The sequence below is a fragment of the Epinephelus fuscoguttatus genome, linkage group LG4 (assembly GCF_011397635.1).
Source record: "Epinephelus fuscoguttatus linkage group LG4, E.fuscoguttatus.final_Chr_v1".
Lineage (NCBI taxonomy): Eukaryota > Metazoa > Chordata > Actinopteri > Perciformes > Serranidae > Epinephelus > Epinephelus fuscoguttatus.
The window spans coordinates 45076341-45101422 of NC_064755.1; the positions used below are offsets into that span (position 1 = coordinate 45076341).

At 43.1% G+C, this 25082-nt stretch overlaps 2 protein-coding genes across 3 annotated transcripts in view; one reads left to right on the forward strand and one right to left on the reverse strand.

Moving 5' to 3' along the window:
• Positions 1–11171, forward strand: part of wasla (WASP like actin nucleation promoting factor a) — a 37084-nt gene extending 25913 nt beyond the window's left edge. For both annotated transcript variants that reach the window (XM_049574216.1, XM_049574215.1), the window contains 6 exons: positions 344–545; positions 1090–1132; positions 3028–3181; positions 7290–7921; positions 8456–8564; positions 9776–11171. In XM_049574216.1, coding sequence (XP_049430173.1) covers positions 344–545; positions 1090–1132; positions 3028–3181; positions 7290–7921; positions 8456–8564; positions 9776–9837 — 1202 coding nt within the window. In that variant the 3' untranslated portion in view covers positions 9838–11171. The remainder of the gene's footprint in view (positions 1–343; positions 546–1089; positions 1133–3027; positions 3182–7289; positions 7922–8455; positions 8565–9775) is intronic.
• Positions 11172–17326: 6155 nt separating this feature from the next.
• On the reverse strand, positions 17327–23676 carry lmod2a (leiomodin 2 (cardiac) a). Its single transcript, XM_049574220.1, has 3 exons — positions 23397–23676; positions 18654–19892; positions 17327–17601 (listed from the first exon to the last, which is right to left on the reverse strand). The coding sequence occupies exons 1-3, from the start codon at positions 23664–23666 to the stop codon at positions 17581–17583; spliced, it is 1530 nt and encodes a 509-aa protein (XP_049430177.1). The 5' UTR covers positions 23667–23676; the 3' UTR covers positions 17327–17580.
• Between the last annotated feature and the right edge of the window lie 1406 nt (positions 23677–25082).

Consider the following 25082-nt stretch of genomic DNA (forward strand, 5'->3'; position numbering starts at 1 on the left):
CCCTGTAGGATGCAGCCTTCACTACAGCGATCAGGGTATCTGCGGGTCTTGATGGTGAATTCGCATGCTCCTCAGATGATCGAGTTTCCTGAGTTGGGTGTCGTTCTTCCGACGTCACTGTGTTCACAAACTCGTAACGTAGAAATAACATGGACACCACAAAACCGCTGTGTTGTAATCGACTGCTCAGAGCATTTAAACAGGAGCAGACCATTTCTTAGCAGTCTGCTTATCACTTTTTAATACTTCTGATGTACCAGTGGTATAATTCTTCTGTTCCAAATGGACCACAGCTCCTGAAGTTTTCATCCTGACCTCCCTCTTCCTCCCCCCATGTGTGCAGGTCCAGCTCTGCACATGGCCACAGTGGACATCAAGAACCCGGAGATCAACAATGTCCGATTCCACAACTCCCACAGCCACCAGCAGCCGTACCACCTCAACAACATGCTGAGCCACAGCGGGCTCAACAGGAAGGACAAGAAGACCAAAGGCAAGAAGAAGAAGCTGACCAAGGCCGACATCGGCACGCCCAGCAACTTCCAGTGAGTCACACTTGTCTTTAAATGTTTTGTTTTGTCTGGATAAAACTCCAAAAACCAAAGATATTATACGGACAAACACTGGCACTTTTTGTTTAAAAAATGACCCAAGCAATGAATCCGTCATAAAAATAAGTTAACTCTGTCTTTTGACTTATTTGTTAGTCGAGTAATTGTTTCAGCAGATTCGAAAAGTCAAAAATAGAAGCGGCAAGACATCCTGACTTTTAGTTGCGTGTGTGTGTGTGTGTGTGTGTGTGTGTGTGTGTGTGTGTGTGCAGTCATAGACCTGCACTGTGCCATCTGATCCAGCAGCAACACTCGGCTTCATTGAAACAGTAAACATGTTGCATTGAGGTCTGAGAGCGCTCAATGACCACACTGTCTCTCTGACTGATGTCACTCTCACTGATGTGAGTGTGTGTGTGTGGGCTCACTATTTAGCATGTGCACATGGTTGCCCACGTGCATATGTTAAATAGTTGCTGTACTTCTGTATATTTTATATGTGTGTGATCTCACCACATATCTGTCCCGTCTTCTTCAGGCACATCGGTCACGTGGGCTGGGATCCGAACACAGGTTTTGATGTGAGTACCCCCTTCTAACACAGACACACACACACACACACACACACACACACACACATGCGCGCACACACAGGAGCACAATAGTGACCTGTGTGGTGGCTGCATGATGAAATCACACAATAGGCTCTTTTTGCTTCCTGCTCATATTCACAAACATCTCGCTGCGTTTCAGAAGCTGCAGAATGTTCCCGAGAGAGCCAGGCTGCAGCCTGCAGTGTTCACTACTTTCTTAAAGAAACAAACAGATTTTAAATATAAATGCATTAAAAGACCCCCTCTTTTCTTCCCCCACAAATTTAAAAAGCCCTAATTTAATTAATAATCATGGCACTAAAAATAAAAAGCTGCAGTGTCGTGTTGTGGCACAAAAGACACAGTTCTGTCCCCACTTCCCACCCACCTTATGTTGTATAAATAAAGTTGATCTGCCTTTATTTATCAGGCTTTAAACTCGCAAACACACTCACGACTGTGTGGTCCCCAACCAGCACTATTCCTGTCACAAAGGGAGCCCTGGCTGCCAAGAAGCTCCTCTTTGTATTTTAGCTCTCATCACTTTGTTCAGACGAAAAGGGAAACCTCGTTATGTGATCTGGTGCCAGAGCAGAAAATAAATCCTCCTAATATGACCTCAGTGGGTGCTGTGACGGCATCACAAGTCCAGTAAGAGTAATGGAGGTTCTGCAGTTTTTGTTTACTCTGATTATCACTGCAAAGGAGCCAGACATTTGAAAAGACAGAATAGCTTCTTCCTCATTTTAAAGAGCACACACAGCGAGGTGCGGAGAAGTGTTAGCTTCCGTGCATCATCTTGGTTTCATCAGGGTGGTGTCTGAGGCTGTTGATGAGAAACTCGAAGCACAGTTTACTGGAGAAGAGTTTTGTAAAGCGTTTCGATTTTGAAAAATAGCCTTCAATATTTGATCAAGAGAGCCCTTCATTTACCTCATGAACAAATCGTTACTTCAACCAGCAAAATACTTCAACCAAATATACACAGTCCTGCTGGTTGTGATTTTCTCATTTAGTTTGGACTAATGTTTCCAGGACCTCGACTGGTTTCTCGTAGCAGCTGGTTCGTGTCATCGCTGAGTTTGTCCACTAACGAACGTTGTGTTCAGACTGATGGGACTAACGAGCAGAAGGGTGACTGCTCTCCATTCGCCGCCTCGTTATTGTGCCTGTGTACCTGACTGAACGAGCATGCTGAATGATCCTGAAAACATGTCAGTCACACACCAGACAGTCCCAGAATGCACTGCAGCATGACAGGAGCCAGAGGTGTGAATGAGCTGCAGGTTAATGACTGATTTGATGGAAGGCAGCTGAGTGGTTTGGGTCAGGTAGTTTGTAGTTCTTCCTGTTGGCCACCAGGTGTCACACTGACACTGTGACTGAAAGCTGTGCAGTTCATCTTCACTGCAGAGGAAGTCAAATCACTGCTTCTGTACTGTGGACAAAATATTTCTATCGAATGGCGTTATGGAGAGCAGAGAGCCTGAAACATGAAACCATATCACGACAAATAGACTTCAACAGAGGCTGAACGAATGACAGCAAAAAAGTTGTCTTCATGTGCGTACTTAAAGAGTTAATGATCCATCCCCAGGGACAAACGCACTTTTTTTTTGCAGCCATCTTTCAGCCAGACTTACCTAGAAATAGTGTGCAAGAATTCTGATCAGTTGTGGCTCAAAGATTGTTGATACTAAGCAATTTCAGTTGCAGCTGTCACACTTCATTGAGGCTGTTGTATACTCAAATGAGGTTTGACCACCAGGAGTCATCAGTTAACTGTATTTTGAGCTGACAAATCATCTTAAATTTGTCCTCAACACACACTTCAAGTCTTGTGTGTGTTTTTTAAAATGTTGTCTGTGTTGTCGATGTTGCAGCTGAACAACCTGGACCCTGAACTCAAGAACCTGTTTGACATGTGTGGCATCTCTGAGGCTCAGCTGAAGGACCGGGAGACGTCCAAGGTCATTTACGACTTCATCGAGAAGAAGGGAGGGGTGGAGGCCGTCAAGAACGAGCTGAGGAGGCAGGGTGAGAAAACACACACACACAGTCAGAGGTACCTGCCTTTGATGTATCAAACTGATCCTAAATAATAATGAAGTGCTGCAACAGTTGATCCGTTCCACCAGGATTCTGCTGCAAAACAACAGAACTTTCAAGCACGACAGCGTCTCAGAGGTCGACATTGTTCTGAAGGAATTTTAAGTTAAATTCGATTTAGAAATGGAGAAACATTATTTGATGTGTTGCAAAAAACTTAACTGAGAGCGAAACAAAAAATAAAAGCAAAATATTAACAAACATGCTCAAAAAGGAGAAAGAAGTGTCGACTAATCCCACCTCCTTCTCACTATTTAACTGTCATTTAAAATGAATTCGTCAACAACTGTCCCAAACTTATTTACAACTATTAATATGAATAAATAAACATCAGTCTTAGAAATTAAATTTACAAACCTCATCTCAACTTCATTTACATCCCAAGTAACACCCAGAGCCAAATGAATAAATAACCAAGCCATCAGCATCACCCCTCTTGGTCTGCATACCTCCTAAAAATGTCTTCAGACCAAATACGAAACCATTTTAGAACGTTGCAGAATGGCACATTGCAAGTAGTTGTCTCTGTAGGGCTCTGCTCACTTTGGATGGATGTTTAAATGCAGGTGATGTTGCATGTGATTTTTATTGATCTGGTTTATTAATGCTGAAATATATTCTGTTTTTTACAGTTTTCCATTCAAACACTTTGTTTTCTTTTGACAAAATGGAAAAGCATCTGAAACAGATCTTAAAGGAATAGTCTGACATTTTGCAAAGTAGGCTTAGATGAGAGAAGATTATTACCCCACTTATATCTGCAGCCAGCAGCCTGTTAGCTTAGCTTAGCACGAAGACTGTAAACTGAGGGAAACATGTGGCCCGACTTTGTGCAACTGTCACAAAATCCACCCAACGGCACCTCTAAAGCTCCGTCACTGACACATTACATCTCCTTTGTTTAATCTGTACAAAAACCCAAGTGCAAAAACAACTATTTGTCATTTTACGGATAGTTATGAGCCAGACTAATACTTGGATTTGAGTGGTTGCCAGGCAACAAGCGGGGATGAAGGAAGTTTCTGCCCAAAGGACAGATATGAAGGTGGTATTGATCTTTTCATCCAACTCTACACCAGAAGGTGAACAGGCGTATTTCCCCAGCTGTCAAACTATGTCTTTAAACTCTTGTGGGAAAAGAGTCCCTTAAAGTTAAAAGTTAAACACCAACGAGAGAAGAAACAATTAGATTTAAATCTTTAAGTCCTCTCACAGACAAACGTTAAGGATTGATCCATTCAGTTTAAAAAGTTTATAACACCCAGAAAAATGATACAGAAACACAACAAACGTGAAATAAGTATTATTCCTGCAGGTGTGACAGTTTTGCTTTTCTGCGTATTCATCATTTCAAACAGAAGCAAAATAACTTTTTTTATGAACTGATTTAAAATCCTCTCAGTTTTATCTTGAAATATCATTTCCTTCCTTTCTGCAGTATTTTTCTATCAGACAGTCTGTTTGAGGTGCGCAGATGAAACGTTATCCTGTGTCAGATACTTTTATTCTTTGTGACAGACTCTTCTCCTCCATGTTTTATTCATGTTAACCTGGAGAGACGTGTGGGGAGTGATCTGAATCTGAATTTAAGGGTGTGTGTGTGTGTGTGTGTGTGTGTGTGTGTGTGTCACCATTGGTCAGATTTAGATTGTGGTATCGATGATGGATGGAGGGTCTTCTCATGTGGTCCCAGTGATTTAAAAATCAATCTGTGTGTGATCAGTATTGAAATATTATCTTTTTCAGTGGTTGTTTACGATTTCGTTTCGCTTCAAGTTATCTTTGATTGAATTTTTTTTCCAGGATATAGAGACTATTCCTCGAGTTCTTCTCTAAAAACTCTCACATACACTCGATCAGTAACTCTCCTATTGTGAAATTCTGGGCCGATACTTTGTTATAAAGAAACCTAACTGAACTGTTATAGCCCAAGTAAGCACAAATTCAGTCACACAGATTAATGAAACAACCTTTGATATAACCTTTCACATGAAAAAAAGCAGCATGAAAAACTAATTTTACTATACACAATACATCATGATTCCCTCTCAAATATCTATTTCAAATAAATGTACATATAATTAATTGTCATAAAAACATCAACACATTTCTCCTTAAGATGGCTGCATTGATTCAAGTTTTTCAGATACAAAACTAAAAAACTACATTTCCCAAGATTACATTGAACACATCATGAGAGCGTTAACTCAGTGTTACCTCCCGTGAGCTGTTAGTTGCGTCCATCAGCTGCTTACAGCTCACAGAGAAGGCGCATGCTCTTACCCAGACTCATGTGCTCGCAACTTTTATTAACCTTTCCATAGTGCCAGCACAAAACAAAAAGGAATGTACTGCCTTGTGCAGCGGCGTCCAAAGACGCACCACAAAGCCTGTTACACAACATTTATAGAAAACATGTTGTTCAATGCAAAAGCTGTAATAAACCGGTGCATTCTGTTTTTATATTGAAATCGTGATCACTGCTCATCATGAGTGGGTGTGGCTTAAGTTACACTGGAGGAAACTTCTAGTGACATTAAGGGCCCGTCCCAGTACACCTCTCAGACTTTTCACATTACGATAACACGCCAGCTAGTATAACTATGCTGCCTCGTAATGTTAGCTGGTTAGCTAGCTAGCAGAAGTCCCCTGTCATCTGTCATTCATCAAACAAAGCACGATGAATGCGGCAAACGTGATCGGTAGGATGAACTCAACTGGAGACTCCATTGTAGATGCCGGTTGGAAATGTAGATGGCTCGCAGCTTCCTGTTTAAAATAGTTAAGTATGCGTGAACGTAACCGACGCAGTGACGTAGTGAGTGGTGTCCCAATACCTAGGGAAAGATTTCTACCCCTACCCCTCGTTGCTTCATTTTGAGGGCCAAGGGGTAGTGGCCAAGGGCTAAGGGGTAGTGGACAAGGGCTAAGGGGTAGTGGACAAGGGCTAGGGGTAGTGGACAAGGGCTAAGGGGCAGTGGACAAGGGCTAAGGGGTAGTGGACAAGGGCTAGGGGTAGTGGGCAAGGGCTAAGGGGCAGTGGACAAGGGCTAAGGGGTAGTGGACAAGGGCTAAGGGGCAGTGGACAAGGGCTAAGGGGTAGGACCAAGGGCTAAGGGGCAGTGGACAAGGGCTAGGGGTAGTGGACAAGGGCTAAGGGGCAGTGGACAAGGGCTAAGGGGTAGGACCAAGGGCTAAGGGGTAGTGGACAAGGGCTAAGGGGCAGTGGACAAGGGCTAAGGGGTAGGACCAAGGGCTAAGGGGCAGTGGACAAGGGCTAAGGGGCAGTGGACAAGGGCTAAGGGGCAGTGGACAAGGGCTAAGGGGCAGTGGACAAGGGCTAGGGGTAGTGGACAAGGGCTAAGGGGCAGTGGACAAGGGCTAGGGGTAGTGGACCAAGCGCTAAGGGGCAGTGGCCAAGGGCTAAGGGGCAGTGGACAAGGGCTAAGGGGCAGTGGACAAGGGCTAGGGGTAGTGGACAAGGGCTAAGGGGCAGTGGACAAGGGCTAAGGGGTAGGACCAAGGGCTAAGGGGCAGTGGACAAGGGCTAAGGGGCAGTGGACAAGGGCTAAGGGGCAGTGGACAGGGGCTAAGGGGTAGGACCAAGGGCTAAGGGGCAGTGGACAAGGGCTAAGGGGTAGGACCAAGGGCTAAGGGGCAGTGGACAAGGGCTAAGGGGCAGTGGACAAGGGCTAAGGGGCAGTGGACAAGGGCTAAGGGGTAGGACCAAGGGCTAAGGGGCAGTGGACAAGGGCTAGGGGTAGTGGACAAGGGCTAAGGGGCAGTGGACAAGGGCTAAGGGGTAGGACCAAGGGCTAAGGGGCAGTGGACAAGGGCTAAGGGGCAGTGGACAAGGGGCTAAGGGGTAGGACCAAGGGCTAAGGGGCAGTGGACAAGGGCTAAGGGGCAGTGGACAAGGGCTAAGGGGCAGTGGACAAGGGGGGCTATTGGGATTGGGCCTAACACGTCTCTGTGATGTCATCTTCAGGTGTGGTGATACGACCTGATCTCATGTCTTTTCTCTCCCCCCCTGCAGCACCCCCTCCACCTCCTTCCCGTGGCGGTCCCCCTCCTCCTCCTCCGCCCCCACACAATTCTGCTCCACCACCTCCTCCTCCCCCGTCCAGAGGCGGCCGTGGAGCCCCGCCTCCCCCTCCTCCATCCAGAGCCCCCACCTCAGCTCCTCCTCCTCCGCCTCCCTCCAGACCAGGAACTCTGGGTGCTCCACCTCCTCCACCTCCTCCCACCAGAGGAGGTCACCAGCCCCCTCCTCCTCCCCACCATCACCACCACCACCAGCCTCCCCCTCCTCCTCCTCCACCTTCCTCGCACTCCTCTGCCTCCCCCCAGGCCCCGCCGCCTCCACCTCCTCCATTGGCCCAGCAGTCTCCAGTCAGTGGAGGTGGCAGCTCGGCCCCTGCTCCACCTCCTCCGCCGCCTCCTCCACCTCCTCCTCCTGGCCCCCCTCCCCCTCCAGAGCTGGACGGTGTCAGTGGAGGCGGAGACTCTCCTCACTCGCCGAGCCCCGGTGGAAAGTCGGCGCTGCTGGAGCAGATCAGAGGAGGAACTCAGCTGAAGAAGGTGGAGCAGAACAACCGAGCGCCGTCCTCCGGCGTGGGACGAGACGCCCTGCTGGACCAGATCCGACAGGGAATCCAGCTCAAGACCGTACGACAATCACATCGCTCCTTTCTTTGAGTCATAACTCGGTCAAATCTAATCACACAGACATGATACTCATATTTTTAGATTCAGTGTGACATACAGTTTTCTGTGATATAAATACCTCTGATGTCCATTAAAGATTAATATTCATAAATCCCCTTCAAGTTCAAAGAAATAAGGCGCTCCCTACAACATTTAGAGATTTATCAGAATCAAAATGAATCCAGTGGTTTTGTTTTACATCCATGGTTACAGTGCAAATAAGAACTGCTAACGGTTCATTCGGTATGACTTTTTATGGCACATCTTTGCCAAATGTAAACAATTCTAGGCTTACGAAAACAGGTAAAAATTAAGTAACAAAGCAAAGTCTTTGATGTTGTTTGCTGTCTTATGTAAAATCAGATCAATAGAAGTTTAGGCGGCAAAATGTTTTATTATTGCCGACACAAAAATCCGTAATGCTTTTTATGATCAAAGGAACATCTGATTTGTACCTTTTATTAAACTGGAGCGGATCTGTTTGTGTGTCTTCAGGTGCCGGATCATCCAGAGTCCGGCCCTCCAACGTCGGCTCCCACTGCGGGCATTGTCGGCGCTCTCATGGAAGTGATGCAGAAGAGGAGCAAAGCCATCCATTCCTCAGGTAACTAACTTATATGTGGCATGAGCACTGTCAGTTTCTGTCCACTTACAGTGTTTGTTTTTGCCACTGACAGGCTCAGACTATTGTTACAAATGTCTGACAATATTATGGAAAGGATCCCTACAGAGAACAACCTCTGTGCTGAAGAATCAGATCCTTTTGGTTTCACCAGAGACAGCCCCAAAATCACTTTGACCAAACCCACCAGACTCCATTTAAATAAACAGTAATTCTATCATCATACAACACACTTCATTCAAAGTCGATGGAAACAAAATAAAACTCACAGAAACCATCTTGGTCCGCCTTTCCACTATGGCTGCTCGATTAATTTTAATCTAGATTACGACTTTCAGCGATTATGAAAACAAAATAATCGACATAAAACGATTATGCGCTTCTTGTCAGTTTACTTTCGTTGTCTCGTGTTGCAAATCAAACGCACAACAGCGTGTGGAAAATGGCCGTGCGCTATACAGAGAGCAGAGGAGAATTGTAAACGCGACCACGTAGAGACAGAAATGACATGCCGTCCTGTAAGCAATGTCAGTCATCACGTGCGCCGCATAATTGTGATTATGTTTTTTTCCATAATCGAGCAGCCCTACTTTCCACTGCTCAACAATCATCCACTCTGGTTTGTTTTAAAATGAACGCTTAATTCACCCAGTTAGATGTGAAATGTTGCGGCATATGTATATTTAAGTCTGGAGTTTAAGGAAATAGTCATCAACTGAGGAAGTGCATCACCTTCTGATGGAGAGCTGAGACTATCAGTACTGTCCTTATATTTGTCATTCAAGCAGTAACTTCCTCTGTGTCTGCTTGTTGCCTGGCAACTCCTTAAATCCAAGAAATAGTCAGACTCATAACGGCCAGTGAAATGGCAAATAGTTGTTTTTGCCTTTGAGGTGCTGTTGGGTGAATTGTGTAAAGTTTGGACAGAGTCGGGCTCTTTCCGCCTGTTTCTAGTCTTTGTGCTAAGCTAAGTTAGCGAGCTGCCGGCTGTAGCTTCATGTTTAACGGACAGACGTGAGAGTGGTATCAACCCTCTCTGCTAACTCTGAGAAGCATCAAACTTTTCCTTTACAGCAGAACTCCTATTCTTCAGTCTTATCTTTTACCTTCACCCTGTAGCTTCAGACTCGTGAGTCAATGAATGAAAAGATTTAGTCTCTGGATTTCTCTTTAAATGTGTTTTTGTTTTCCAGACGAAGACGAGGATGACGACGAAGACGAGGACTTCGAAGACGATGACGAGTGGGACGACTAGTGAAGATCTCTCCTTGACCCCACCACCCCACCTGCACCTACCGCTGACACTAAAATATCCTCTAAAAATCTTCCAGCATCTGACTAAAATTGTAATGTAAATGTTGTAAGAATTGGCTGTATATTTATTTTTGCCTTTTTTTGCTTTGTTTTTTTTTTTTTTAATGATAATTATAATTAATCTGTGCAATACCTCATCTGTTAAATCTGTTACATTCGTCACACATCCTCATCGTTAAAGAGACTTTCCCCGGGATTTCCTGTCATTAGAAAGCACTTAACCATCAGCACCATGTGGAGACACATCCGGATACATTTCATATCAATAATCAATAATATAAACACTAGGCTGCTCCACTGAGGAATCTGAACTTCATGTGCTCCGTGGGAAATATTGTTTTGTGTTCATTTCTTTGTGTTTTCATTCCTCGGGAAAAGGGAGACGTACGTGCGACCAAACAGGCAGGATCCTCTTTGTGTTTGACAGCGGTCGCTCTAAACGCCAGATAACACTATTTTCTTACCGTGCTTCTTTTTTCGTACCTCTCGAGTTTCCTAATAAATTGTAGTTTAGTCGTGTTATTTTTTCATAAATCCTTTTTGACCAAAATGCGGCGGCAGCCTCACGTTGATTCTCGACTTTTATTTTTTATGAAGTTAAAGCCGTTTATTTGCACACACAGTTTATACGATAGTTCAGTTTTGTGTTTTTCAGGTGTGTGTTTGTCGAGTACATTTTAATTTTGTTTTCAGGCAGGTCACAGTGACGACGGACACTTTGAAAAGGTTCTGCAATGTTGTGACCTTTTTAAATGGAAATACAGAGCATGACTGACGATGTTTCACTTTCTTTGGCTTAATACAGAAACATGTCTGCACACACACACACTGTGGCATTTGTGAAATGATAGTTTTGTTCTTAATGTCTGGTTGGTTGTTTTTGTTGTGACATCATTCCGTTATTTCCTGCAGGAGGAATCAGCAGCAGCGCTCCGCTCGGTATTTCAACTATCACATCATGCACAGAGAAAAGATAAAGACATCACTCATCCTCTTCCGTCCACCAGTTAACAAACTATAATTTTATGCAATGCGACTGTAATGTCTCCTCGTGGAGAACAATAATAAAAAAAGCAAATAATGAACCAAATGTGGCATTTGCAAGCAGCTTGTGGGTTTGGCGATGCCTGTGATCCTCCGTCCGTACGCGGAGATAAAGAAATAACCGACGCTCGTTTTAACTGTTGATGTTAAAGAGTTTTTACCGTCCTCCAGCGAGGCTTAATGCTGCATCGAGAAGCCGAGATACTGACAGCGAACCTGTGAAAAGGGTTGGGAGGGGTGGGGGGGTGATGAGAATACTAAATTGTATACTTAAATAAATGTTAATATTTACAGAGAATTTTGGCTCCTGTTTTTTGTCAGTGTTTCTGCATCTGGTGCTTCAGAGACGTTAAACTCAGTCCTTCATCGGACTGTTTGGTTTGAGATTCAGGAGTTTATTTGTATTTTTTATTTAAATCCTTGTGGAAACAGTGTGCCAGCATTTCAGGTTTGGCGAACGACCCGTAGTGAAGCTTCATACAGATTATTACAGGGTCGCTCTGTGTCAAGTTAGATTTTAGATTTTTGAGAATTTCGGGGAATTTTGTCATGTTTTAAAACCTTAAAAAACATCTGACAGGAAACCATTTTAAGTGTTCTATATCTTCTACACATATTGCTCCTACAGCCATAACATTTCTCATCTGCTGATGCTTTTTAATCATTTGGATCTGTTGTACAACATTTTGTCTGTGCCTTGACCGAATTTAAAAGCTCTAAGAGTTACATATCTGAAGATATTGAACCCTAATCATGTACTGGTTGGGTAACATATTTATATTTAAAGCTCAGTCAAGAACCAATTTGAATTCGAAATACAGTGCAATGGCAGTTTCTTATAGAAAAAAATATTGCTGCAAATGATGGTAAAGTAGCACAACGTAACGTGAAGACCAGGCCTCTAATTGAGACAGGCCTTTATTTGTCAGTGTGTAGCCACACCAGGCTTGTAAAAGGGACTTGGTGTTTGTTTGGTGCTTTGCTTTTAATTGAAGTTTTATGGTATACGTAAATACCTGCAAAACTACTGACATTCGTATCATCAGCTTCAGCTACACTGTTTTTAGTGCTAATTAGCAAATGTCAGCATGCTAATGCATTAATTAATGCTGTGCTAAACAAGTTTTCACTACGCTAACCTCAGGCAAATCAGTGCTCGTTCCTGAGCGACAATACGGGGGTCTTTTCAAAGATGGGAGGCAGGCTGTGAAGTTTGAATGCTCTCTGTGTCAGCGTGGGTTCTCTCCTGGTTCTCTGTGTCCTCCCGCAGTCCAAAGACATGCAGGTCAGTTGGTGACTTAAGATTGGTTAGAATGGTTGTCCAGGATGTATCGCACCTCTCACCCAGTGTCAGCTGGGGTCGGCTCTACCCTCGCGACCCTGATTAGAAGAATCAGTTATGGATAATTAATCAGTGAATGTGCTGATAAGTTGCAGACCCCCAAAAGATATTAATGAGGTTAAACTGTGAGTCCAAATCCTGTAGTGTAAAATTTTTGTTTTGACCTGCCATGACAGCAGCAACAACGTTAAGCCAGTGTCAGAGGGAGGAGCCATGACACCTGTAACAGAGCGTCAGCTAGCAGATCAGACAATCCTTGCAGCCCTTGTCTCCCCAGCCACACTATCCCTCACATTCTGTTGTTTTTCTTAGTTTTTCATTGCAAATCAGTGCACAAACTTGGATCAGTTGCACGTGTGACCCCCCGTTGCCAATCACTTGTGACATGCAAATTCAGCAACTCCAGGATACCTCATTATGAGACACTCACGTAATGTGATCAGTTACAGCAGTCTAATGACTTTAAAAACTTTACAGTGTGCAGGTGTCATAATATGGTAAACACTTTACCTGCTAAACATCAGCACGTCCTCACAGAGCTGCTAACATGACTGTAGCTCCTCGTCTTTAGTTTTTATTCAAGATTCAGACTGAAGACAAACAACTGTTCCCCAGCTCTGCAGACAGAGCGCTTCAGCAGGACAAATGTATATTAGAAGAACTCGTGTTTTAATGAGTGATACAGTGAGTACAGTGCTTCTGAGTGGGCAGCTGGGCCGTCTCCTCAGACAGACATGCTGCGGTGTCTGTCAACACTTCACAAGTGGACGATTTTCCTCCAATTAAACTTGAGTCTAACATTTAGGTGGCATTTTGTTAAAGATGTTTAGTGTTGTAATGAGGGGTCACACAGTTACACTGTCCTCCCTGAGGAGAGTCCATATTTACTTTGAACAGCTGTTTGGTGAACTTCAGTGACTCTGTGTGTGTGTGTGTGTGTGTGTGTGTGTGTGTGTGTGTGTGTGTGTAGACCAGATTAGAAAGTGATTCATAGACGACAGATCTAAAACGCTACTGATTCTCTGCCAGCTGATATCGGATCAAATCACACATCACTGATCTGTCTGTTGTGTGCATAGATGCATGTATGAAAACTTGTTGTGTTGAATATCAGTTAGCTACAAACACAGCTGGAAATGTCCCAATCTCCCGATAAAAAATACCTGCTTTTGGGGCGTCGGTGGTTTAGTGGTAGAGCAGGCGCCCCATGTACAAGGCTGTTGCTGCACCGGCCCGGGTTTGAGTCCAGCCTGTGGCCCTTTGCTGCATGTCATCCCCTCTCATCCCCTCTCACACTTAACTGTTCTGTCCATTAAAGGCAAAAAATGCCCCCAAAAAAACCTGCTTTTGTTGCTGCCGACAAAGCTGGAAACATCCCAAACTCTAATTAAAAATACCCAATTTTGCTGCAAACATGGCAAGAAATGGCCCAAACTCTCGGTATGAAAAAAAACAACACCTTTGTCACTGCAAATACAGCTGCAAACACCCCAAACTCTCATTAAAAATATCTGCTTTTGGGTCGTCAGTGACTTAGTGGTAGAGCAGGCACCCCATGTACAAGGCTGCTGCCGCAGGGGCCCGGGCTCGACTCCAGTCTGTGGCCATTTCCTGCATGTCACTTCCCCTCTCTCTCCCCCTTTCACACATGTCTGTCCAGTTGATTAAAGGCTAAAATACCTCAAAAAAATATCTTTTTAAAAAAAATACCTGCTTTTATTGCTGCCAACACAGCTGGAAACACCCTGAGCTCTTGTTAAAAAAATACCCACTTTTGTCACCGCAATCACAGCTGGAAACATCCGAAATCAGTAAAAAAATACCTGCTTTTGTTGCTGCCGACACAGCTGGAAAATGCCCTGAACTCTCATTAAAAATACTTGCTTTGTTGCTGCAAACATGGCTGGAGATATCCCAAACTCTCACGTCACTCCCCCTTTCACACATGTCTGTCCAGTTGATTAAAGGCCAAAATACCTCAAAAAAATGTCTTTTAAAAAAAATACCTGCTTTTATTACTGCCAACACAGCTGGAAACATCCTGAGCTCTTGTTAAAAAAATACCCACTTTTGTCACCACAAACACAGCTGGAAACATCCGAACTCTCAGTAAAAAATACCTGCTTTTGTTGCTGCCGACAGTCTTCTTAACAGCTGAAACATGGCTTGGCTGCTTGGAAATGTCTGCCACGCCTCATACTCGTGGTGAGAAACTCTGCTCATGTCATATGTATGGCGTAAACAAATGCTAACAGAAAAGCTTTGTATTCAATTAAATTAATGTTTTTTTCTCTCTGTAGCATAAATGTGCGCACTAAATTTTGAGCCAGTCCAGTTATTATTCTGAGATATGTTAGCAAACAAACCCAACAAGACACAGACGGACGTGGATGGATGGACAAACAGAAGGACGGACAGAGGTGATCGCAAAACTTCTGCTCACTGCTAAAAAAGGTGGAAAAAATAAGTTTCTCTGAATATAAAAGAAAACCATTATTTTTAGTTTCATTGCGTGCTAGAATAAAATGCTCCTGTATGTCCCAGGAGTCAAAGAGAAGTCAGCAGGCCTCTCCCTATCATGCCCCCACTAACCTCCCTTTTGATATCAGACTGTTACGACCTTTGAATCTAAACTGGAAACTCATCTCTTCATCTTAACTGTCAGTTAGACGTCTAGTCTTTGATTGCTTCAGACCTTGTTTTTAATATCCTTATTGTGCAGTCACTACCTGTGATGAGTATTCCAACTAACTGCTCTTTTTCCAAGCCAGATAAAGATCTTGTTTGTGTTGGTGGTAACACTTTCTCATGTCCAACCTCTGAATTCATGTCGCAGAGCCCTAAAGCTCTCTTGGCCCACGGCCCATGATGTCTTATTTTATCCTGCCTGTTTGAATGGTGAGTTTTGCTCTTTGTGTGTTTGTGTAGCCTGTCTCCTTTCCAGGTTTCCAGGGTGAAGAGGTCATGTGGCTCTCTTCTGCTCAACAACCTCCTGGATCCATTCATGAACAGTATGTTTATTAGCTATTATATCAAAGCAACAAAGCAAAACATAAAGTCATAACATGACTACCAGCACAACACATTATGCTAGGAGTCAAGCTAACGTTAGAACTAGAGAACTGCTATTAAACTTTCCTTACATCCAATGTTATTTCCGGAGTTAAATATGGTCACGTGCCATTATTAAAAACTGTTAAAATAACATTACAACAGTCACCCTAAAGGCATGTATACACTGACAGAACCAGAGTCATAACGTGCCTACTAGTACAAGACATAACACTAGGAGTCAAGCTAATGTTAGAACTGGGGGTCCATGTCATTGGTTCGACATCCCATTAGTCCGACTGTCCGCAGTGCTGAACGGCTCGCGGCGGGCGTATGGTGCACCGCGACCGGCTTGAGGCGGAGCAGGCTCACGGCTTATGTGTTTGTCACTTTCTTTTTCATTTTAACCCACACCATGATCTTTTCCTGACCCTAACCAAGTGGTTTTTGTGCCTAAACCTAACCAGACCTTAACCACAGGGCATCATGATGATTTTGGAACAGTGAGTTTAATATGGTCGGACCAATGGGCTGTCGAACCAATGGGCAGTTCCCAGAATTGGAGAACTTCTATTAAACTCTTCTCAGAGTTAATGAACGTTTCGATCAACATAAATCTTCGTCAGGAAGATGAAGATCTATGTTGATCAAAACTTTGATCCTTACAATAAACATTTGAGGAGCTATAACAGTGTGCGGACTTCACCTTTTTTAAAAGTTATGTTGTTGTGGCCTTATGTCATATTTCAAAATAACAGTAGTAGTAGTTTTAGTAAAAAATAGTAAAAGATAAACATTTTGATTCCTTTTTCTTCCCCCATTCGTGACGCCCCCTACGGATGACGCCGACTTTAGCATTTGCCTATACTGCCTATGCCATGGGCGGCACTGCATGTACCCTCTGGACCCCCGACAGAGGTCCAGGTGAAGCCCTGAATGTCCTCAAGCCCAGGAAACGCCACTGTGCTGCCTGCAGGTTCATTCAGCCCGTTTATGTCACTTTCCTCTATTTCCGATTTGTGATTGGAAGGATATGGATTTATCACCTCCTGCCCCCGATCTGAATTTCATCAGACAGTCATAATAGTCGTATGACTGCAAACAAGTTCTCATTAGATTTAGAAGTATGCTGTTACAGCAGAGGAGTTGGACGAGTACAGCTTTTGACTTTTCATTTCAGTTTGCCTTTTTCCGTACATGAAAAAAAAATAATCATCTGTAGTATACGTATACTCTGTGTGTGTGTGTGTGTGTGTGTGTGTGTGTGTGTGTGTGTGTGTTTTGATAGTGAGCTGCAGCTGCTGCAGTCAGCTCACATAACATCTCTCTGTGTGAGTGTGTGGTGGAGTTTAATCCCTCTGTGAGTGGTCTTTATTACAGAACACAAAGAGCTGATCCTCCTCTCAGGACGCCCAACATATGAAGCTGTTGTATGACCTGTAATGATATCTTTTAAAAAAAAAAAAGTCACGTGTTATAAAAAGACTGTTTGTAATAAGCTCTCTGAACGAGGCCTCCTGATTGGCAAGTGTGCACAATCCTCCTCGCCTCCTGTCTGTACCCCTGCTGTCACAAAATCAAAGACGCAAGCAAAAAATCTAGACTCACAAGTTCCACTTCAAAGCAGTCGACAAAGACAGCTGCAAAGAAAACAAAACTAATAGTAAATATTACATAATATATATGACCATCAGTTTAATAACAGAAATCTAAAGAGAACAACTTAATTACTAATCTTCATAAACCCAGGTAAGCAATTAATTCGATGTTTCAACAAAAAATTTAGACCGTGGTTTGGAAAAAAAAAAACACCTGTTGTGGAACAATGCATTGGACGAAAAACAAAAAAAGAGTGCATGTGGTATCAGTGTACAAATGTCCCAGGAGGACCTGAAGGCCACATCTTTAAGTATGTTATTCTGATCCTGAGTCCAAATAAATCTGAAGAATAGACACTTATGTGATCAATAAAGAGCTGTTAAAAATCCTTTCATATGTTTTTATAACATAAACGTAAGCAGAGTCAGAACATAAACTTTATTTCTCTACACATCAGTATTCACAGTCAGTTTCACACAGTAACAAAATACAACAACAACGTCTGAAACATACAGAAATGCAGTCTGCTGCTACGCCGTGTGACAATTTAAATAAGATACCGTTACAAAGTGACATTTTTAGTGTTAAATAAAAATGAAATGTTTCAATACAAAGTGAGAAAAGTTGAGGTGTGATCAGCAGGTGAGTTCAGCCCTCTGACAGATCCACCTGAAACGACAAACATCACACGTTGAGCTGCAATTTAAGACTGAATGTTTAAAAAGCTGTCTCAAGTCTGACAGGACTGAGCGCACTTGGCGTTTGTCTTTTGTCTTTCCTTTTATTAAAGAAAACATCAACTGGTGACTTTCTGACTCCACTGCAGACTATTAGGGGTTAAAAAAAACAACTTAATCTGGCAACCTAGTCTCCAGGTTAAATGTTGGCATTGTACGTTTCTGCAATCCATGGATACGTTACATTTATTTTTCTTTTGTTTTTATGTAGCAGATACGTTGCAAGCAACTTTACATCTCAACATTGCAGTTAATGTGTGGTTATGTTTAGGCACAAAAACTACTTGGTTATGGTTGGAAAAAACATCATTTTTTGGCTTTGAATACCTGATATGGTGGCACTATCCCAGCAGAGAAGCATCAATGTCTTGGTAAAAAAATAACTGCTTTTCATGGGACTATCCCTGGTGGAAACACAGTAATGTAGCAGTTTAAAACAATTGCTTTTTGTGGCGCTATCCCCGGTGGAAAGCAGCAATGTCTTTATTAAAAACCGCTTCTTTTCATGGCACTATGCCCACTGAAGTCACATTGTGTTGGTAGGATCAGATCATTTTATTTGACTTTGGTTGTTTGCTGTCCAGATTAACTTCATGAAAGCTACTCATGAAACTAATTTTGCTCCCAGCATCGTGCGTTTTGTCCTGTTTGTACGTCACTGTCCTTTAAAAACATGTTGGAGCTACAACATTGTGTTCAAAGCTCTCTAAACTCGGTGGGAATCTGAACAACACTCTCATCTGCTCTCCTCCCAGCAGCCATCAGTCTTATCAAACAGCAGTGAAGAAGTCAAACTATTTATAACCTGTCAGAGAGTCGAGGAATGACAGAGGCTGTCATCTGGTGACAGCGGGCGTTCACGCTGAGGGGGTCTAATGGCTTTTGGAGGCTAAATTATGTCTGTGATGCTTTCACTCAAGAAAAACAAAATTCCTCACTCAAGTCTTGAGTGTCAAGTCAAATTCTGCTCACAGGAAGTCTTACCCTTTTTAAGGACCCAATGCTGCTCCCACGAATTGCCGCCATCAGGTCATCGCGGCTTGACCTCTGTGGTGGTGGAAGACGTGATGGTTCGTCTCGTCTCTTCTGCAGTGACGGCTTCAAGGCGTTCTTCAGGTCTTTGAGAATATCTGCACTCTCCTTTTCATTGGCCCCGTTCTTGAGCTTCTTTGACTTTGGCTTTTTTTGGTTTGACTGAATGTTCGTGCTGTTTGAACTTTCATGCTGTTTGACCATTTCAGAGATCTTCCTCGTTGGTGGATTTAAAGATGGAGGAGGGGGAGGAGGAGGAGGAGCAGGGGGATTTCTGATCTGATTTTCAACAGTCTTAGAAGATTGTGAGGGCTTCTTCTGTGGTCTGTTTTCTGCAGATGAACCAGGACCTTGTCCTGACACCTCTGGAGGACTCTGCTCCTTCCTCTGTTGGAGCCTCCTCTGTCGTTCTTGGTCCTGGTTGCGTGTCAGGATGCTGGTCGCTGTCATTCTCGGACCCGGGAGGTCGAACTGGTAACCAAGCTTGAGCAAAGTTGTGTTTTCCCTCAGCAGCTGGACCATCTCCATCTCTACCTTACCCCCGCAAATGTGCCTCTGGTTGTGGAAGCGAAGCTCCACCAGTGTCCTGTTATGCTGAAGCGCTGCCAGCAGAGCCAGGATACCCTGACCAGACACAAAGTTGGACTCAATGTTCAGGTTCCTGATGAAGCGGTTCTCACGGAGCATCTTAGAGATGGCGAAGGCAACCCGATCATCGGCGTGGGTGTTGGCGAGGCTGAACATGTGGACGTGAGTGTTTGTGCACAAGGCCTCGGCAAAACGAAGCAAGGTTTCTTGGGAAATGTCTTCGATGTTGTTAAGGTTGACTTCTCTCATGGTGGGATCGTCACTCCGGATCTGCTCCAGAGTTTCATCAATTACAATCGGGTTCCCGCTTGCTCTGTCAGAGGTTGCATTCAGGTTTTGTTCTGTCATTTCACTCCTCCTCGATTCACTCCTCGTGCCTTTTGACAGACCGTTTTTCTGAGGACATTTAATCCTGATCAGAGCCTCCTTTTTACACTCATCTTTCTTTTCCGCCTCATCTTCCTTCACATCATTTTTGTTGTAGACACTCTGAACTTTCTTCCCCTTCTGTGAAAACTTCCTCCTGTCGCTGTCCACAGTTTTACTGGCATCGCTGGTGGTCACTGTCACTCGCTCCCCTCTGCTCTTATCTTGACGTCCTTCCTGCACACGACAACAGGACAGAAAATTAGGTCGAACCCTGACATTCTCCAGCCTCCGACTTTTAATTAGGAACCCTCTCCAACGCTGGCAGACAGTCATTAGAGCTGGCATTTCTCCGACAGTCTGTATTTTTAGACTGTTTTCCACCAACACATTTTAGTGAACTGGATACATGTGACACTTTCTACATCATTATATATATCACACCAGTGAGTTTATATCTGAACACACACTGAGCATGCATCTGAAATTAAAAGGACAACACAATATGTGAGGACATTTTGGTCCCAAAGCAAAAGGCTTCATGTCAAAAACTCATCTCATTGTGGCCAAACATGCACAAATACAGTATGACTGTATTTCTAGCATTACATTTGTATTGCAGTGATATGATTGAACTTTCATCAAGGTGAAGGACTTTTGAGAGACAAGTAGAAAAAAATTCAAATTTCAGAAAGAATTGAGGCAACGGAGACCAAAATATTTGTCACTTTTAGTCCATAGTATGGGCCAAGCTCCAGAAACACTGAAACCTACATTTCCAACAATGCAACTGGACAAAAACTTTCGACTGTGAATCAAACTCCACACCTCCAGTTTGTGACGCAGAACTTCTATTATACATTTGTATTCTACAAGCCAAACCTGATGACATCACTGCGAGGTCGTCTGGGTTATTTTCTGCTGCAGGGCCACAGAAGACACCAAACAAATGTTTTCACAGGCTAAACAGGACTCAACGTGATGGGTAAACTGATCATCATGTGTAAAATTGTTAGAGTGCTCCTTTAATCCCAAACTGAAACTGAATCTGTTTTCTGATTTTTTGTTTTTTTCCAAACCTGCTGTCAGGGTGTTGATCCGGACAAGTCTTACTTTGTCAGACTGAGGCTGTCTTGTCTCGTCACTGATTGATTCATTACTTAAAATACTGCACGCGTTGTTTCATCTCAGTTCTCACTCCAAAGGTTTTGTTGCCTAAACTGAAGGAATTAAAACCAAACAATGTTTCACCCGCATTTATTTTGAAAAAGACTGTATGCATGTAATGAGCAGAAACCGTATTATTATTGTATTTTTAAAAGACACAATGCATGTAATGAGGAGGAGGGAGGAGTCTCTAAGGCAGTCCTATTTCCTGTGCATGCTCTCACTCGCTTCTTTGTATGTGACGTCACGTCTTTGCATATGCGCTGTCCGGAGACCTGGCGGCAAAGACTACCAACATTGCACAAATGCCTCCGATTTGTGTTGTTTACAGGTGTTCTTGTCAAACTGGAAAAAAACAAACAAAGGCCACTTTAAGTCCCGAAAAATAGCAGGACGTAAAGGGGAGAAACTTAAGAAATTAAAAAGGCACTAAGAAAGAGCGGCAAACGTCAATCAAAAACCTCCATGTTTAGTCTGGAGGAGCGGAGTCAACTAATTTCAAAGTCAGATATAAACAGGTGCATTATAGTGTGCTGTGACAATTTCTCCTTGTTTTTAGCAACAAGCCAGATTTTTTTATGGACTTTCACCAGACCTCTACGCACAGTTGACTTTGTAGGTAGAAAACATTAAATGAAGTTAACGTTAGCTAGTAATGTAGCCTGACAGCAGAGTGGAAACACAAAAGACAGGTACACTTAAGCACATTTACTCACCCAGCCAAAAAAAAAGATCGTAGTTGCTTCAGTCATCGACCAGACTGCACACAAAATAGTTACAGTTACTAGACTCTTGTATGCTTTTATCTGCTCGCTGGGTAATGTAAGTAATGTGAGGAGGTCTGGAAGATGAGGTCATCTGTAACAACAATAGTGTTGACACCAAACAAATCATTCAAGCTGTGGAAAAAATTACACTTTTCATTGTTTGTATGGATCACTTCCAACATGAGTTTCAATTTTTGACAATACCTGCTGCCTGCGGGTTCATCCAACCATTATATGTAGTCACTTTCCTCAGTATTAGGATTTATCACCTCCTGCCCTCCATCTGAATTTTGCACGTCATAATAGTCATGTGATTAAAACAAGTTATACTTTCAGAAGGAGAGAGTCTTCAGTCAGTCGTCAGTCTTGATGTGTTTACTTGTCTTTGTCGTGTACGCTGATGTTGGCAATGGAGGAATGGGCAGTTTTTTTTATTGCTGGTGGTTGTGTTTCGCCACTGTGTTAAACTTGACTGAGTGAGAGCATGTATGGGGGAGGGGAGCTTCACTGCATGTGCACGAGCAGTGATTGACACTGCGTTGGAGACTCCTCCCTGCTCTGATTGGTTGTTTTCGTTCAGGCATAGTGGATTCTTGAAAATACCATTAGAGCACTTGGAGGAGTCAGAGGAACCTGATTTTTTCACCGATAATCTGTCTCATGTACGACTGTCAGGATACAGTGAAAGTCATTTTCATAAAAGCTGCCGACTGAGCCTTTCATGTCGACACATTCAGATTATTAATACAAAATACAGTCTACAAATAAACTACAATGTATTTTTAAGAATTAAGCCCTCTGGCAGTTTATAGAGTAATTTAAATACACTCCACCTTCATTAGCTGTAACATTTATGTGATGAACACATTTATCCATCAGTGAAAATCCTGTAATATAATATAAATATTCTGAAATGGGCCATTCTGCACAAACACTGTTGCCTTTGGTACTTTAAGTATATTTCAATGTTCTTGTTCTTTTACAGAGTATTTCTACATGTTTCTACAAGTTCACCGATTGATTTTGTTCCAGGCTTCAGTTCAATTCTGTTAAAATCAACATGCAGTAACTTTAAATTTGCTGAGAAGTAGAGTTGTAGCGGTGTACCGGTTTTAAGGTAGACTGTGACATGAAAGCTGCGTATCTATGATATTGAAGAAAAAAAGCAAATGGATGCAGAATTGCAACTTTATTTTAATTATTTCCAGAAAGGCAGACTGTTTACCCACATTTCCATTAAAGAAAATGGTTTCAATTATAGTAATAAAACGTTTATTTAACACAAAATGACCCTTAAGTTTCATTCCTTTAAAGTTCATTCTGATTAAAAACTAATAATCGTTTAATTCCATGATACCATGAAACTGCAATATATCGAATCGAATATTGTAATAATCCCTACTGGGAAGAGACAGTCCATCACATTTAACATTTGGTCAACTTTTTATTTTTGTCAGAGGTTCGGATCATCATGTGATGCAGGTGCAAGCAGGGACCATATTTGAAATTGCCGTTGCTGCTGTAGCACCTGTGTGAAAGTTAGCTGTTTATTTTTGGAAAATTAAATCCAAAACATTATAAACAAACATGAACATTGTAAAGAGGATCGTGTAAATTTGGTAGTTTCTAAAATCTCAGATGTTGGCGAGTCCTTTAAGGCACTAGAGTTTTGAAAACACTGTCTTACATTTGGAGAATGACCAGCAGGAATGTGAAGTTTCCTCTCCTGGTGGTTAAAACGTGCAGTTATGGTGTTTTAAGTGTGTTATAGAAAACTTTAAGACAGAGTATTGATGTCCCCTCTCACCTGTCCTCCATTGGACTCCATCTTCTCGTCCTCCATCAGCTTCTTGTTCTCGTCCTCCCAGTATTTCAGCAAAGCATCTCTGTCAAAGTTCCCCGTTGGGGTTTTGGCAGTCTGGTCTTTCTGCCTCAGGCCGATGGGGATGTTGTCATCGAGGGTGGCCAGCTCCCTCTCCAGCTCCTGGAGCTCCTCCGAGGACAGAGTGGCCAGCAGCTCGTCTTCGTCCACCTCCTCGTACTTCTTCAGCTCCCTGCGGTACCCAAAGGTACTCATGATTCTGCTCTTGTTTAAAGATTCCTCAAACACCTCAATCTCTGGATCTTCTCCTTGTACTTTTATCTCTTTGTGTCCTTGAATCTTCCTTTAGTTGTTTTTCTGATTGAATCCTCGCACTGACTTGTCCTCCATCAGGTTCCTTCACATCAGGGATGCTGTGGACGACTGGTGGCAAATCACAGAATCCTTGTTCATCTACTGGTCCCAGCTGCCAGAGGAGCCTGATAGGGAGAAAGGGGAGGGCCATCATACCGCTGATGGTCCTGTCTTTTTTTAGGGTGTTGGGTGGGGGGTCAATGAGATAGGCTTACTGCTGGAATGTGAGCCCTCTGAGTGGCCTATGCTGAAAGCTCATCAGCGACTCGTGCCTCGAAAGAAATGAAGGGAACAAAACGCCGTGGGGAGACATCGGAGATGTAGCTCTGCGGCATTACGTAACGTGTCGGGACACAGAAACACGCCGTGGTTGTGGTGTTGTCAGGGAAACACTTGTTCTCCCGAGGATGGTGGGATTATGTACAGTGCAGCTCTGGCCGGCATTGAGGAGGACTGATGTTGGACCCTCATGTTGTTTACACCAGAACAGAAACAACATCAACTTTCTTTTTAACATTTGGTGGAACAAAAGCAAAGGAGTGACTGATTTTGATCTCCAAAATCTGCCATATCAAGTTAAAAAATGATTGCAGTATCAATCAGGAAAGGTTAAAGGAATTTGTCTCAGTGCAGCCGAGATACAAACTGAAGCACAAGACAGAAAGCGGTCTCACCTCAAAATCTGTTTAGTAGTTATTCATTCATAGTAAACTTTGAAACTGAAATTGTAAGCCAACGTGAAGGGGAAGTCTTTAAAGAATCAGTGTGTAGGATTTAGTGCCATCTAGTGTTGAGGATGCAAATTGCAACTAAGTGAATACCCCTCTGCAACACCTCCCTTTTGTGAACCTACGGTGGCCTTCAAGTAACCTAAAAAAACGAAAGGCCCAAGTGCAAACCTCTGGGGCTTAAAAAAAAGAGCCAATGCAAAGTGTCAGAAACTGCAGTTCCTCTAATCCAAGAGCGAGTCAATACCCCATAGACCCCCATGTTAAAATGCTCAACTTTGAACAGTCCAGTTTGTGCCAGAGTGCGCTGCAGCACTGGGAATGAGTATCTCTGAATGCACCACTCACATAATCTTCCTCCATTGTTTAAACAAGCCAACAAAAGTTGCTAGTGTCTGTGGAGAATTGTTTTGCCTCCAGCTAAGCCCCACCCACCAAAAAAACTTCATACTGTTTGCCAACAGCACAAAGGTATATTCTACACCAATAAAAACATAGATGTAAATGTTCTATTTATATATCAAATAGATCTTAGCATAACCCTTTTTATATATAAAGTAGACCCCTCTTACTCCGACACACTGCTCCT